Below are 16,675 nucleotides of genomic sequence, written 5' to 3' on the forward strand. Positions count from 1 at the left end.
AGTCGAAAAACAGATCGAAAGCCGATATATTTTAAAAAGTCCAAACCAGTTTATTTTTATTTTAATTAACTAAAATTAATTAAGTCTATTACACTCTAAATTCTAAATTCTAAAATAAAATTTATTTGTTAAATTTTTAGACCAAACAACTCGCTTTAAGAATCTAAGTTACCTTCAAAACAGGAGATGTTTTGGTTAAAAGAAGGATGGATCCGATTTGAGCATTCCTCAAATATCAAAAGCAATATTTGGATTACTATTCATGTCTATTGTGGCTTTATATGATTCGAGAATGTTAAACATATTTTATTAAGAAAAAAAAGTATACAATATGTTACATTTAAAGAAAATAATATTAATTTTATTTCATTAGTTGAAAATAAAGCAACTAAACTTGGAAGATACGACAGCTCATGCTGTATATTCAGAAGATTAAGATTGTGCTGAATTTGGCAATGATACCCTGACCAAAACATTTAGCATTGTTTGTTTTGGAGAATCGATTCTTTTGGTTCGTCTTAATAGGTAAAGCCTTTATTTCATCCTGATGAATTTGGTCTACAAGTTAGTGTAGATCTAAATAAATGCATAGGAACAGAAGTTCAGAGAATATTTGAGTTAATTTCTTGATATAGATAAACTTACAAGAAGTTGGAACAAACAGAGAAGGTTGAGCACGAGGTTACATGATTGAAAAGTCGATTCTAATGATAATGTAATCATCATAACATACAACTTACAATTGGTACATGGAATTTGCTGGCTTCTTCATCCGACAATTAAAGCTGAAATTAGTTAGGAAAAGAATGGAGCAAAACAATATAGATATGTTGTAGCTCAAATGTAGAAGAAAAAAAAGGGCAAAAACCTAGAAAACGCCCTTTTCCGAGTGTCACTCTACATTATATAACATTTTTGTGCTTGAAAGCCCTCAAATTAGGGTCTCCATACATGATAAAAACAAGATTTATTCGAGGGCGAAAAGTGTAAGGAATAAATATAACAGGAGAATATAATTTGACAGGGTGCCCTCAAGTTTAAGTCTTTTTCTTTGTTGATGCCGTTTTCTTGGGCTTGCCCTCAGCAAAGTTGCCTTTCTTTACCTTGGGCTGTGCCTTCAGCTTCTGCACTATTCGCCTTGGTTGATCTGGATCATCATTAGGATCCACCTCTTCATACTGGATGGGTTTTATGATTACACCAGGTTTCTTAACAACCTACATATATATGAAACGATAATGGTCAAACAGGAAGAAATAAGAATCCAAAACAAAGCCAAAGACAAAGATATATTCGCTCGACATATATAACTAGGAAAGAGTTGAGGTGTGGATTTCATCCGCGTATGATGAATAGTAAGAAATGGTTTAAGAAATAATGATTTGGCATCCCAAACAGCCTTAAGTAGAATGACTAACAACTATTGTCCTCTCATGACTGGTATTGAAAATTTTTATCTAATATTCTATGGGATGTAAAATATTACTAAAAAGGACATCATTGCAATTATATGGTGATAAAATGTCATCAATGAACTTCATGCACAAGAAAAGATCAGAAAAGCACAACTTAAATTAAAATCTAATGATAAACAGATGTGTTAATACATCTACAAAACAACTATTAGATCCTTAACAAATATCAACTTATCACTGTCTGCAGGTCAGCACCCAAAAGCAGCTACAAATAAGAAATACATAAAATACCTAAATTTAACTTCTTTTTTAAATATAGAATATTCCAATGATATGGATACCGGGTTGCATCTTATCTTGTGATCATACTGAATCTTGAGTAGAAAAAACAGATGAAAACAAGAAAATTTGATTGCTCTGTATCCAACTGAAACTAGCAGCAAACCATTCTGAGACATAATAACATCCCAACTCAGCAGACATGTACATCAGTGAAACACATTCCAGAATATTTATTGGAAGTCACATCCCAGGAAACATATTGGAAATCCTGATGAAATCATTTCTAATGAATGTTCATTTCTGTAACGACCTTATCTGAAAACCATTTTGCGATTAAATATTTCCAATCCTCACACTGACAAGTAGAAATGGATGCAAAGAGAAGTTCAAACATAGCAACTAAACAAACAACAAATAAACAAAACACAGTAATAACTCAAACCATCATGGCTCTCATTTTTGTTTGTTATTGTCAAACCATCCTGTCTTTTCCATATATTCTAAGATAAATATGCAGAATATCGAACCAAAGAAAAGACAAGCACTCACAGTAGGCCGATTAAGTGCTCCAGCAGTTATTGCTGGATTAAAATCTGGTCCAATTGGCATCCGAATGCTCTGCTCATAAACTTCTTCAGAGGTGTATGGAAAAGGCAGAGTCTTTGCAAGAAGTTTCTCAGCCTTCAAGAAAACAAACATATCATCTCAAGGTAAGAATGATGATATAAAATTATGTATCTACATTTAAGGTAGTACCTATTCCATGAAAGAAAAGTGAATCTTACAGCTTAATAATATTTCCAACAAACAAAAAAGATAATAGTTGTAATATAAACAAAAAGCAAAAGGTATTTCACCTTTTTATCAACTTTTTCAGAAATGATCACATTTTTTAGGCTGGCATCTTTCCTCTTCTTAAGTGCATCCTCTCTCTTCCTCTTTGCATTTTTATGTTCATTTAGCATCCAAGAAGGCATGCCTCTCTTCTGTTGAATATCTGTCCATTGGCCCCATCCTGGAATTAATTCTGGCTTCTCTGGTTCAGGACACTCTTCATTCAGATGTTCTAGTTTATACTTCTCAAATTCAGCTTCCACATCATCACCAGCAAAGGCTTGGTGTATAAGGTCAGCTTGAGATGGAAGTTCATAATCATGCTTTTGACTCGAAGAAAAAAATCCATCAACCATCTTTTCCTCAGAATCACCATCACTATCTTGATTCATATCCTCAGGCTGGACGAAGAAGACAGCCCTGTAAGCTCTATTCACTGATTAAACAAAAAAGAGGTTGGAAGGGTACAGACCTCAGGTAAATGCGTAAGCATCTGAGAATTCTGAATTGCTGCAGCTTTAGTGTTCCCAGCATCTACCACATTTTCTCCATTAATCTACCCAAATCATTACAATACTGATTATGGACAAAATTGAGAAATGAATTAAAATAGATACATTCTGTATAAAATCTGACACCTTTTTCCAAGAATCTGAAGCAAAAATTGCTACTTCATAAGTTGTCTTCGGACCAGGTTCTTTGACAATGTCATCAAAACTCTGCAAAAATGACATAAATGAAGAATAGCAATCATGAACCGGAATCACCAATCAGTGAAAATCATTACCTTGAATATAGAATGAGTGACATTTTCAGAGTCATCATCAGATGCAGGTCCAAGATTGGCATACTGTGGCGGGTTATTTACTTCTTCAACATCTGCACGATCAATGGTATCTGAGCCAGCTTCACTATCACTATTATGGTCATCATTGAATGTTTTTATTCTCTTATGGGATTTTTGAATTTTGTCCTTCGAGGGTCCAAAGACTTTTCTACCACTAACTTTAGCTGATTTTGGATTTTTTATATCATGTCCTTTCTCAAGTTGCCTCAATGATTCATCATATTCATGAAGTGCCATCCGAGCTTCTTCTTCCACTGCATCTTGTTGTTTTTTCAAGCCACGTTCCTTTAAAAAAAAATTAATTCTTGAGCTTGAAGAGACCATAAATAAGAAAGATTTGATCCAAAAAAATAGAGAACAAGCTCAAGTTGGACGCATAACAAAGTCGAATGCAAATTACAGACCCAAATTGTCCCTAAAACCTGAGATCCTAGACCTCCCTTCTCATTCATCCTTGACATAGATGAGTTTTCTTCTCTTGAAGAATATAACTATACCTTGTATTCTCTTAGCCCAACAAACACTAGCTATGGTCAACGGGTGATAGTTGATCATGTGGTGTTCCTAATATGGAATAAAATCTCAGGCCTTACTAGTTGACACAATCAAGATTTTTCTATTCCACTCCTGCATCAAAAAGTGGAACACAATCGGCAATGACACCACTTTGATGAAACAACACTTAAAGAAGGGAGGTCAAAAGAAATTTATTATTTTTGAAATTAAATTTGTTAGATTCTTATTATTGTCAATATTATATAAAACTGAACTCCAATAAACTTTGTTTAACTCTTTATTTGAACCACTCTAATAAAATAAATCCATTATAGTCTATTCTATTTTTATGCCTTTAACCGTGGAAAACAGATTGTAAAACACCATTAATTAAGATTGCAATAAATACAAAAATAACTGGCACTGCAATAATAATTCTTTACTATTTTTCTCAACTAACGTGGGTTACCAATTGATCATCGATGTAACAAACCCCAGTTGGAAAGTCAGCTTACCCTCTAGCACAAATTTGAAAAATTAAATGATGAGCGCAAAACATCCACAAACACACACCAAAAAAAAAAAGTAACTGAGTTGATTCCAGATGATCACACCATCAAGGTAGCATCATGAGGTAACAAGAATAAACGAGTGCAGACAGGCAGAGAAGAGTTCTGAGGGAGTTTGAGGAAGAACATGAAAGAGTATGAAAGCTAAGTAGAAAGTTTGGAGAACATGGGGAAGGAAGTGAAGAAAATAGAGGGAAGTAGCAAGGGGTTCTAACAAGCAAGGAGCCAATATTCAATTGGTGATTGAGAGAGGAGAGGTACGGCAGAGAGTGGTGGGGGGAGGGAAGGAGATATGAAAGGAAGAAACAATGAAATCGACTTATTTTTTATACATAAGTAGGTCATATGGGAGAGAAGAGTGCAAAATAGAGGGAGAAACAGTTCTGCAAAGGGCAGCAGCATATGAGATCTGGAGAGAAGGATGATGGGGAATGCAAGAACTCACCATGTTGGACTCAATGAGAAGGGTGCTCAAGTGAAACCTCCTTCTAGCACCTAAAGATAAAGTCAGAGACTCCTGTGTTTGTTCAAGCCCTTGGGTGGATTAGAAGGATGGAAAAGAGAGAATTTTGTTTAATTCTTTACTGATATCAACATTGCACACATATAAATATTGCCACTTTTATAAAATTAACCTCACCATAAATTTGGTCTATGAAAGTCTATTCCAGACATTCATCATTTCTAACATCCTTGATCCATGATCCATGATAGCAGACTTCATATTAAAACTAATTACGATTACGATAAAATCCAAAATATAGTTAAGGCTAAATTAAATGTATTTTTACTCAAACATTACTGAAATGGTGCTCTTACCCACCATGTTGGGGCAGAAGCTCATAATGCAATAAGTTTGGACCCTGCTACTTTCTCAAGAATAAATAAACATAATTATTCCCCTAGCAAATTTCAAATTTTGCAAATACAGTAAGTTGTAGGTGTTAGTACGTATATTAAGAAAACTGATAAACAACTACAAACAACGATTGATTAAAACTAACAAGAAAAATGATGCAAAGCGCACAGCCAACAACAGCAAATATATTCATTTACTGACTGAAGATGGAAATATACTCTAAACAAGCATCGTACCAAGATGTAAGAGAAAAAAAATAATCCATACCATAAATGGCAATGCAAAAATTCCGGACTTTGGTGGCTCGCTTGCATCTTCAAGGGCTTTGAGTGTACTTTCTTTTGCTTTATTTAGCAATTTGGAAACATTTTTCTTTCCATTTTCAGATAATAGTTCATCACTGTCATCATTGTCATTATCATCAGTAGAGTTATCATCATCACTATTATCTTCAATTGAATTCATTTTCCTAGTCAAAAGTGCATGCTGATGGAGTTGTTCTGATATGGCAGCTCGAGTCCCTTCATCTTGAATATCTAGTCCACGCTTTAAGATTCGTTGTGCCCACTTTGATCGGTTTTTATGCTTCAGTGTCATTCTTTCCTGCATAAATTTCAAAAAACATCAATTTAAGATTGTAAAGAATAGAGATGCTAACTGAATGGAAAACTCATTGCCCATAATTAAGAATTCACAAACTGGATATCAGTTTCATTTACCTCTGCTCGTTTAAATTCTTGTTTCCTAGCTTTCTCTTTCGCAACTTCAGGATCCATTTCCATTGCAGAAGCTGCCTTTAATCTCTCTTTTTTGAGAATACGGTGGTATGTCTTGGATTTTATTTTTTTGATCCGCTTTGACTTCATTTCATGATTAAAAAGAAGGCTACGCATTTTAGCAAGACGATTCTGGTGTTCTTTCACATCCTCAATATTTATCTGTGGGAGAATCAATGAATGTGGTAAAAACTGTCTGCTCAAGATATATAGACTCAGCACACATCCCACACTAAATAAGTACACTCATACCACAGCACAAGTAATTAAAACTAAAGCAAATGTACTAAGACTTGTCAAGTCGACAAAATGGATTTATCTGACATGACATGTTGAGAATTTAAGCTTGAGAAGATATGAGACTTTCCAGTTCTCATCGTCTGGAACTTAGGGAAATTTGCAATTAGAATGAGAAATTTAATAGGAGAGAAGAAAAAAGAGGGAGAATAAAGAGAATGAGAAGAATCTCCTGAAAGGAGGATAAAATGCAGAAAAAATAACTACATATGTCAAGGCTTATAGTTGAGTATATTTCCAAGAGTGAAGAGAGAAACCAATACCACCAAAGCACAATTTCCTAAAAAAATAACTCTAGTTATGAAATAGTAATCCACATTAAATGATATAACTTCGCATAAAGCTTAAAAGAGATCTAGATTCACATACCCAAATAGTTGGGACACAGCTTAGATGATGATGTCTAACCAGCAAACAAAATTAGAACTAATTAAAACTATGCCACAAAAAAGGTTTAAGAAAGACATATTTCATATGGAATGATAAACTTGTCTGAAAATTTTAGTAATGAAGCAAAAAGTACCCTAGCCCAAGTATATCGGTGGTTGGCTAGGCAGCAGGCCTAGCAAAGTTCAGAGTAGCAACCTTACCTTAGTAGCAAAGAGATCTAGATTCACATACCCAAATAGTTGGGACACAGCTTAGATGATGATGTCTAACCAGAAAACAAAATTAGAACTAATTAAAACTATGCCACAAAAAGGTTTAAGACATATTTCATATGGAATGATAAACTTGTCTGAAAATTTTAGTAATGAAGCAAAAAAGTACCCTAGCCCAAGTATATCTGTGGTTGGCAAGGCAGCAGGCCTAGCAAAGTTCAGAGTATCAACCTTACCTTAGCCATAAAATTTATGCTGCAAAACAGTATCATGCATCAAGACTGAATATCACTGTATTAAATTAACCACACACTCAGGCCCTATCTAGCATGAGCAAAGGTTTTTTCTCAAGATTAACTCAACAAATAAATACATATCCATAAACATTTGAGATTAAAACTCCGATAGCCATCCCAATTGGTTATTTTGAATTAATTCCATGATCTCCAGTGATATCTACATTTCACAGCACTCAAAACATATATTATCATCATGCAACTTGCACCAAGTTCTCTGGTGAACATCTCCCACTTGAGAGTTGAAACTTGAACCATAATTATCTTAAAATTTTCCCTCTTTCAGACAACCAAATAATCTAAATATTCAGCTACTTCATATTTCCCTGCATTTGATTGCCAATGTAGTGATCAATACCTTAGGATCTAATGATTATACAACATAAATTTGGCTTAGAAAATCCAAATTCCAAGTATAAATTGAATTGGGATCTCATGAGACCTTAATGAAATATACTTCAATTTGCAAAGGTAATTCAGAATTTGGCATGCACTAAATTAGACTTGCTTATTCATACCCTATCCTTTGAGAAAATTTGACCATACAAGAACCTTTTCCAAATCGAGAAAACATTTTCAGTTCATATTGTCATCTATCTTATAAAAATTGCTATACTATACCACAATGCAACATTTTATCAGTCATTCTGCTGTTGATATATTTACTTGATGAATAATTTTAAATATGTTTTATCAAATTAGAACATGAAGTTCCAGAAGTTCATGAGAATACTCATAATGAAACCTAATGCATCTTTTAAATTATAAATACTAAATATAACTTTCAGAATTAATTTTTAATTGAATTTGACCTCTATTTGTTTCTGTCCCTTTGAGGGAACACAGCTAGGAAAAACACAAATTTTCTCCCCTTCATTTTTTATCCACATCCCACTTTCTTTATCTTGTATTTTGCCTCTAAGGAATCATGACTGTAGTTTTATAGAAATTCTTGTCATTCATCTTAAGCATTCACATGCTATTTTATCTACTGTGAAAATAAAATTTAATATATTTAATTTTACTTATATTTAATAAAAAACTTTTATTTCTAAATTTTAATTCACAACTCAACCTATGAGTTTATTCTATTTACACTCTTATTGATTAATAAAATTATTATCTACAAATGACATATAGCAAGAAGGTTTATCTTGAATAAAACTTTAAGGAGATTCATTTAGTATCAACACCAAAAATGCATAGTTGACCGTTGACACTATTTCCTGTTTGCCAACGAAGTATAAAAACACTCCTGTATCTTATGATAGTAATGGAAATGTAGAAAATAGAAAAATGTAATGAGACTACCTTGTTAAGCTCTAAAAGTCTTGCACCATCTTTGTTATAAGCTTCCACAATCTCTGGATCACGAACTAGTAATGCCATCTTCTTCTCAAACTCAGTCCTTGGTTCAAATTCAGAAGCAATTGATCCTATAGTTGAAAAACCCAAGTTCACATCTGTATCAAAGTGCAAAGTAGGAGCCTCTCTATTCCTCTTAACCAATGGCTCCCACTTAGTCATATCTTTCCTGGTATGGTAATAAGCCACCTTCCTCTCCAGTTTCTCCCTTTCCACCTTTGGCAGAGGAACCTCAACAGTCATTGGCTTTGTCTCTATTTTGTGCAATTTCTTCCTAAGGTTTTTATACCCAGGTTCCTGCTGAAGAGGATCCAAAAGATCATGAATACTAATCTTCTTACCATTTAGATCCCCTTGAAAGTCCGTCACAACAATCTTATTTTTTTGCTGGCCTGCACCAAATAATAAATTCATTCATCATCTATAACTCATGAATTTTCAATTTAGAAGATGACGCATACCATCAAAAGCCATGCTTGGGAGCCCTGTAATATCTTCGAGCATCCTTGGATGCCTACTGTTTTCCTGATCATCATCTGACTTTTCTGAAGGTTCGCTATCAAGTTCCTCATCCTCTGAAGGCACATCCTCATCCTAACAAGAATGTATAGCTTCGGATCGATAAGTAAATGGCTATCCCAGACTTTGATATACAAGACAAAGTAGCGAGAAAATGAAATTAGCTGACCTCAAACTCTTCCGGTAGCTCATACTCATAATTATCTACAGAATCATAGCGGCGGTTCTTTCGTGTCTCCTCCTCTGGGGTTTCCTCGTCATACTCATAGACATCTTCTCCAAATTTATCTTTTTCCAAATCCGATTGTTCAAGGTTAGGATCCGCATTGAAGTGCTCGAGTTCCTTGTGGAGAGCAGAAGGGAGGCGAGGCCCATGCCTCTTTTTCTTGTCCCTCCCACCCTTCTTTGTACCCTTAGGTATCTGTTTCGCATTCTTTCCAGTCATTGCGTTCAGATAGTTATATCCAAACGTTTGATTAGAGAATAAGTTCACGAGCGCGTGGGAAGAGGAAGGGAACAACGAACTCGCCGGAGGAGGGCCTGCAACACCTACTATCCTTACGCGTCCTAAATAAAGAATAAGAGAAAGCGTACGAAGGAGCTACAGCACTTACCGAAAGAGAAACCGCACGCGTCCAAAATGAAGAAGATAAGGGCTACTGAGTGAATGCGGCGAGGGCTCGGTTTGGGAGGCGATGGCGGCGGCGACAGCCAGGTAGTCCGCGTAATCGCGGCAGCCGGGAAAGAGCAAAACAGGTGCTGCTATCCCGTAAAAAAACAGGTGTTGGACGGTTGAGTATTAAAATTTAATTTAATCCAATTGGATTAAAATTAAATTTATTTTAATTAATTGAATTCATTAAATTTTTAAATAAAAATTGAATAAATGAAGTGATAAAATATTAATTAATTTAATTAAATAAAATAATTAAATTTTTAAATATTATAAAATTTTTATCAAGTAATTAAGATTTATATATTTATGAATTTAAAATTTTATAAATTATTTTTTTATTTTGATTAATTTAATTTATTTTATTTAATTGAATAAGAAATTTTAAAATTAAAATTGAATCGAATTAATTGAATTAATTATTTTATGTTGGATATTAGGGCCTTAAAGGACCAATACGATTTTATGGAAAATCAAAATGCCATTAATCGATAAAAGTCAAAATTGACTTCAAAATCAAAATCTACGCTTCGTGTAGATAGATCTAGACTATTAATTTGCTCAAAATCGATTAAGGGTGAATGAGAAATTAATTGTTTAAAGTTAGGCCTAAAATAACATTAATTGTTAATTAATGTTATATATGGAAGTGCATAGGGAATAATCCCACATCGGAGAATTTTGATGACTTCCCTTTCTTATTAATGTCGTTGTGTTAATGGAGTTAACACAAAAAGCTCATGTGCTCTCTTCTCACGGTCGCAAGCAGGTGCTCGCACCTGCGTGCCCGTGGCCTACCACGCTCGCACACGCGCAATGGGCACTTTGTCGGCGCACTACGCGTCATCGCGAGGAGCATTGAGGAGCTTAAATTTATGCTCCAGAGGACGTGGCAGTGCCTACATGGCACTCGGTGACGTGTCAGGCTCACATGTGATGTGGTAGTGCCTATGTGGCTTCCACGTGGGCAAGGAGAGATGAATGGACTGCTGACTAGGAGAACGAATGACAACCGTTGATCAAATAGGTGTGATGGATCGCATGTGTTGCGATCTGGAGCGTTGGATCGCGAAGAGTCGCGATCTGGAGCGTTGGATCGCGAAGAGTCGCGATCTGACTGCTAGTGATGATGCTTGATCTGAAGCATTAAATCAAATGGATCTTTAGATATAGATCTGACGGCTGATGACAAAAGGGAGATCTGAGGATTACAACCCTCCAGATCTGATGGATAAGATCAATAGGTCTATCTGAAGAGTTACAATCCTTCAGATCGAACGACCCAGATTGATCCTGCCCAAAGGTCATAGCCACTCACTAAAGGGTATTCTACCTCTTCTCTTTCTATAAATAGATCCCTCTAGATGCTGGAAAGATTATCAAATTCATCGATTTTACTCATCTTTTGAGCATTCATCTCATCTTGTGTATTCAGAGTCCAAAAAGCCTACGAGAAGGTTCGTTGATCTCAGAATTTGAAGTGCTACTATTCTCAGATGTCGTCGTTGTATCTTGAGAACGAATTGCTGCTATCCGTAAGCACCTGTAGCGGAGCAATATCGTTTACGGAGATAGTGTTGAACATTAACCTCGACGATCCATATCAGTTTGCATCATCCCCGAGAAGCCACCTGACCCAACATAACATCACACCAAACTTCATCTTGATACTTATTGCCAATAGAAAATGGAATAAGACATCTTTGAGTTACCTTCAACTCGTTACCTTTACAAAGCCATGATAATTTATAAGGTTGAGGATGGTCTTCGGTCTTTAACTTCAGCTTGTCGACCATTGTAGTAGCCACAACATTTTCGCAACTTCCTCCATCAATAATGACATTGCACACTTTACCATGAGAAGTGCACCTAGTGTGGAAGATATTATTGCGAAGCCATGATTGATCTTCTCCATAAGTAATATTGAGGCTGCGACGTATCACCAAGGATTCTCCATGATCTGCATAAGTAATTTCTCCATCATCATCGAAATCATTGTAGATAGGGGTTGTGTCATAAGAGTCCTCATCTTCTTTTTCCTCAACAAAAGTAATAACCCTTCGGTTTGGACAATCGACAGCGAAATTCCCAAAACCTTTGCACTTGAAACATATCTTTTGGCGTGAGGACCACTTGGTTTTACAAAATCAGTAGGGTTTTCCTCGCTTGCAGTAGCTTTTTGTTTTGTATATTTTGATGTTGATGTATTTTTTGACGGAGAAGCACTCCCTCGGTTAGAAGCACCACTACTTAAAGAGAAACGCCCACCAGATCGATGAGAATCTTTTTGTTGTTTTTCCACCTTAAGAGCAAGTTTGCATGCGTCATTATAACTCCAGTAAGGTTGCAATTGTACAATATTCCCGATCTCATATAGAAGCCCTCCAAGAAATCGAGCGATAGTTTGCTCGTCCGGCTCTAGAATATCACATCTCATCATGAGATTTTCAAATTCGGCGATGTACTCTTCTACATACAGATCTTTTTGTTTGAAATTATGGTATTTGAGAAGCATATCTTGACGATAGTTATCTGGTAAGAATTTTTTGCGCAATACCTTTTTCATTTTGTCCCATGTCGTAATCTTTTGTTTGTCATCACGAGCTCGCTGTTTCTTTAAATGTTCCCACCAAATGGATGCATATTTCTTCAACTTGATAGCAACAAATTTCACCTTTCGATCTTCTAAAATTTTTTAGAATTCAAAGATCCTTTCAACAGAGTTAAGCCAATCTATGAACTCATTCGGATCATTTCATCCATCAAAATCTAGAATGTCAACATTAAAGTTAAAAGATTTCTTACGATCATTGTTTCTTCGATTTCTTTGATCTCGAGCTGCATCATCATTGGAATCATCGCCTCATTACCATGAAATGGATTATAACACATTTCATGCATTGTAGAATTAGCCTCCGAACCATGACCCTCAACATCATGATCCACAGGTTCGTCCCGGGCGAGGCGCTGCTCAAGTTGTTGCACTTGTCTCCTTAAGTCATTCAACTCGATGTCACAAAGGTCTCTTTGACCAGCTGCAGGATTATCACCATTTGGCCTTTGTCTTCTCCGACTAGCCATTGTGAACCTCGCTCTGATACCACTTAACACCGGAAAGTATAGGAGAAATAGGAGGGAGCACAAGGCGAACTCTCAACTCACACTCGACGGAATCCACCGAGAGTTTAGAGGATAATCAGAAGATAACTCTTCAAGAAACTTAAAAGCTCACAATATTTTTATCATCAAAAACTCCCCTTAACAATACAAATGATAACATTTTATAAAGGAGACTTGAAATACTTGCCAAGATCAGTCAAACTATTTTAAATGACCCTTAGAGTTCCTAAGACCTCATTAAATGATATTTATATTTTCTAAGACTTGAGAATAGAGTTTGACAAAAAAAAACATGTAGCGGTATTAAAGGCTCGTCACCCGAGCAGTTAGACTTTCCCGAGTAAAGTTTTTGGCGTCAATCATCTTATGAACTTTAGAATCACTTCGAATTAGACCATTGTACTAATTGAATTAGCCTCAAAATAATTTTTATATTTGAGAGTTGTGAGTTTTTAAAATTTTCACAATCTCAAAATAATTTAACATAAATTCATTAAAAAATCTAGGTCTATCATATTAATTTCTATGACTCCCTTTCCATCATCCTGAGTGTAATAATCACACCTTATAAAAATAGATTTCATACCCTAATAAAGAGTTATGAATTTTCAAATTGACACAACATGTTAGAAAATTTAACACATAATGAATAAAAAATTATTAGTCGACTGATAAATTATGGGCGATCGACTACTAATAATAAAAGAGTATAATGAAAAATAATTACGTGTTTTGGCAATCTAAAAGTTAGATATATATTTTAGGCATTATGAAATCTGACTAGGGGATCTAACTATTAAATCTAAAAGTTAGATATATATATATATTTTGGGCATTATGAAATCTGACTGAGGGATCTAATTATTAAATTGCTCGATCTAATATGCTTGATTGATTTTGTGGCTGTCAAAACTGCATCTTGGGGCATTACAGTTGGGCACATGCATGCCCTTCCTTGTTCTGTCTGCCATTAGTGCTGTGTTTGGGACCCACATAAAATATTCGATCTGGAAGGTCAGTAAATGTTCTTCAGGCAGCGTTGGTTGTTTGTCTCCACAAACTGAAACTGAGTTGGTAGTTGTATCTTCGGAGTATAGCTGAGTTAGTTATGACAGAGCAAACTTGCAAAAGAGAATAAAGGTTCGAATCTCGATGAAGCCGAGCAATATCTTCCTCCATCGTGATCAACTACAATTTTAAGAATCTGTTCGGGCTTGCTGCCAAGACTCGAGGAATTTAAGAATGGGACCGAATGATTTATCTGGTGGTTGTACTATACGTAAAAGGACATTTATGGCATGTAAATATAAAAAAAATGATAAATCCCAGTCAGTCTACTGAACTCGATTGAGAATCTGTCCGGGCAGAAGTTTCCCACCGACCATCGAGTAAATCGAAAAGCGCATACGGCGGCCAATCCAAATGCCTAGCATCCTTTGATTGCAGCATGCAAATATAAATGCATGCATATGGTAACATTTATGAAAATTCTAACAAAAAAATTAAGGGGTAAAATTACATTAAAAAATAATCAAGTTTTTCTCTGGCCAATCTCAACAAGGACGCATTTAGAAATTAAAGTTAGAAGTTTGAATTTAATGTATTATGTGTTATTATCAAAAAATTAATAAAATATTTTATGAAGAAATTTTTTCCACACGTATTCGTATTTTCTAAATTTTTAAGGATAATTTTGATAGTAGAAACAAATGTAATAGCAACCTAAATGTTTTTAAAAAAAAATTAGAATAATTTGACAAAAAGTATTTGTTTGTTACGTTCTTGTAACTTTATACGTTAAGTGCAATAAACATAAATTCAAAATTCATCATGTTTTTGTAAATCCTCCGAATTTCAACCTTAGCTTTTCCATTTGAGGAGTGATCACTAAGAACTTTAAAAATTTTATAAGTTGTAACATATATACCTATCAAGTTTTTTATTGAGTCATAGTCAGAATTCCAATGAGTAACTTCTACTCGTTGTAAATTACCAATTTTATTGGCTCCACTTTTAGAATTATGATCTCCAATTGACATATATGCTCAATTTCATTTTTCTGTGCAATATGTAACTCATCAATGCGCATAGTAGAAGAAGTGACAATATTGACAATATTATTCAAATAAGAAAAAAAATTTCAAATAACACTGACATCTTTATCTGCAAAAATCAATGTCAATTGTAATCGATGGAAAAACAATGGACATAATATGCATAGAAATAATATCTAAGAAATAATGCATGAAGTTCATTCTATGCGCCACACATTGTTAGCACCGTCAGATACTTGGCCTTTGATTTCTTAACTTAGAGGTTACGATGAACAAGAATATTTGATATCTCTTTTTTCAGATTCAATGAAATAGTATCACTAACGCTTTTGATGATAAAAAATCTTTCTGTCAAAATCTCATGATTATCCACAAGCCTCAATATACTAACCATTTGGTCCCATTAAAATATATCTCGTACTTCATCAACAAGAATATAGAAATATTTATCTCCAACTTCTTCACGTACTATGTGTTGTATGTTATTGACCATAATATGTAAAATTTTTAGAGCGATATATTGGATATTTTTTGGAGCATTCTTAAGTACAACTTTATCCATTTCTATACTCATTTGTGCAAAATCCTTCACCAATTCAAGGAAAATTATCTCTCTAGAACTTGAGATTTTTGAGATCCGTTTGAAGACCTTAACAGTTGCACCGTTGCCCCGAGGAAAATGATGAACGAATTCAATATTGAACTCCAGGTTAGAGTTGAACTTCATTAATTGAAGGGCTTGTTTACTTGGAGGGGTGAAAAAGAACGGGAAGGCTATACCGAAGAGACTGAGAGGGATGTGCAAAATCAGAGAAGATGAACGAGGAGGATCCTTTCACTGTATCTTTCTCCGTTTACTGGGAAAGATAACATAATTAGATTAATCGATCCAATTTAGAATAGTTGTTAATTATATTAAAATTTTATGGAACTTTCTAAAACATTTTAATAAATTTTGTAGTTGAAATTTATATCCGCCTAATAATAAGTATACATACAAGTCTTTTAAAGAACAAAATAACAAATACCAAAGTACAATGATATATCCTCTTGTAAGATGAGTACTAGTTTTGAACAAAATTACTGAAGTGGACAAGAATCAAATTTTATTAAAACTGAAGCAATGTCTTTCTCCGTCGTAGCCAACTGCAACTTTTCAATTTACCTCCTCATAAATGATCATGAAATTAATCGTGTAAGAACCGCTGAAATGGTGGATTTCACCTTAATTGCTAAAAAGTACTAGCCTTGAACTATGAGATCCATATAAACACTAATTAACTTACTAAATAGGTTTTCATGGTGAGTCATATCTAATGGATTGTTCCCAACATCACTCGTGTTTGTGTAGATATCACGATACCACGATCATATGTTGTTATCATATAGTAGAAATATAGCACGTACTAATTATGAAGTCTATGTATTATTCTTAAGATCACTATGGCTAATGATGTTTTTCAACAATATCACTATATTCTTTAGGATGTTTTATTACAATCTACCAAATGCACAAACAAATAGTCATTTTATTAAGCGATTGAGTTGCAATAATAATGTATAGTGATTCCCTCTTTTAATATGTTGCCTCTAAGGTATCATAGTGGTCAAGCCCTAAACAAGCTAGCAAATTGGGCAAGTTAAGCAAGCCAAATGGGTAGACAAACAAGTA

General features: G+C 34.6%; 1 protein-coding gene across 1 annotated transcript; it reads right to left on the minus strand.

Moving 5' to 3' along the window:
- Positions 1–763: 763 nt before the first annotated feature.
- On the minus strand, positions 764–9,904 carry LOC141820886 (uncharacterized). The gene is made up of 12 exons (XM_074708280.1): positions 9,771–9,904; positions 9,326–9,696; positions 9,099–9,231; positions 8,584–9,029; positions 6,021–6,239; positions 5,569–5,904; positions 3,319–3,663; positions 3,170–3,250; positions 3,004–3,087; positions 2,555–2,932; positions 2,247–2,378; positions 764–1,217 (listed from the first exon to the last, which is right to left on the minus strand). The coding sequence occupies exons 2-12, from the start codon at positions 9,599–9,601 to the stop codon at positions 1,038–1,040; spliced, it is 2,610 nt and encodes an 869-aa protein (XP_074564381.1). The 5' UTR covers positions 9,602–9,696; positions 9,771–9,904; the 3' UTR covers positions 764–1,037.
- Between the last annotated feature and the right edge of the window lie 6,771 nt (positions 9,905–16,675).

Source organism: Curcuma longa, chromosome 1 (genome assembly GCF_044706935.1).
Source record: "Curcuma longa cultivar G26 ecotype Majalengka, Jawa Barat chromosome 1, ITB_CL_G26_1.1, whole genome shotgun sequence".
Taxonomy (NCBI): domain Eukaryota; kingdom Viridiplantae; phylum Streptophyta; class Magnoliopsida; order Zingiberales; family Zingiberaceae; genus Curcuma; species Curcuma longa.

Coding starts and splice junctions, on each gene's coding strand:
- LOC141820886 (XM_074708280.1), bottom strand. CDS start 9,601: ATGACTGGAAAGAATGCGAAACAGATACCTAAGGGTACAAAGAAGGGT. Junction 9,232..9,325: donor AGCTACCGGAAGAGTTTGAG/GTCAGCTAATTT, acceptor CATTCTTGTTAG/GATGAGGATGTGCCTTCAGA. Junction 2,379..2,554: donor CTGAAAAAGTTGATAAAAAG/GTGAAATACCTT, acceptor GTTTTCTTGAAG/GCTGAGAAACTTCTTGCAAA.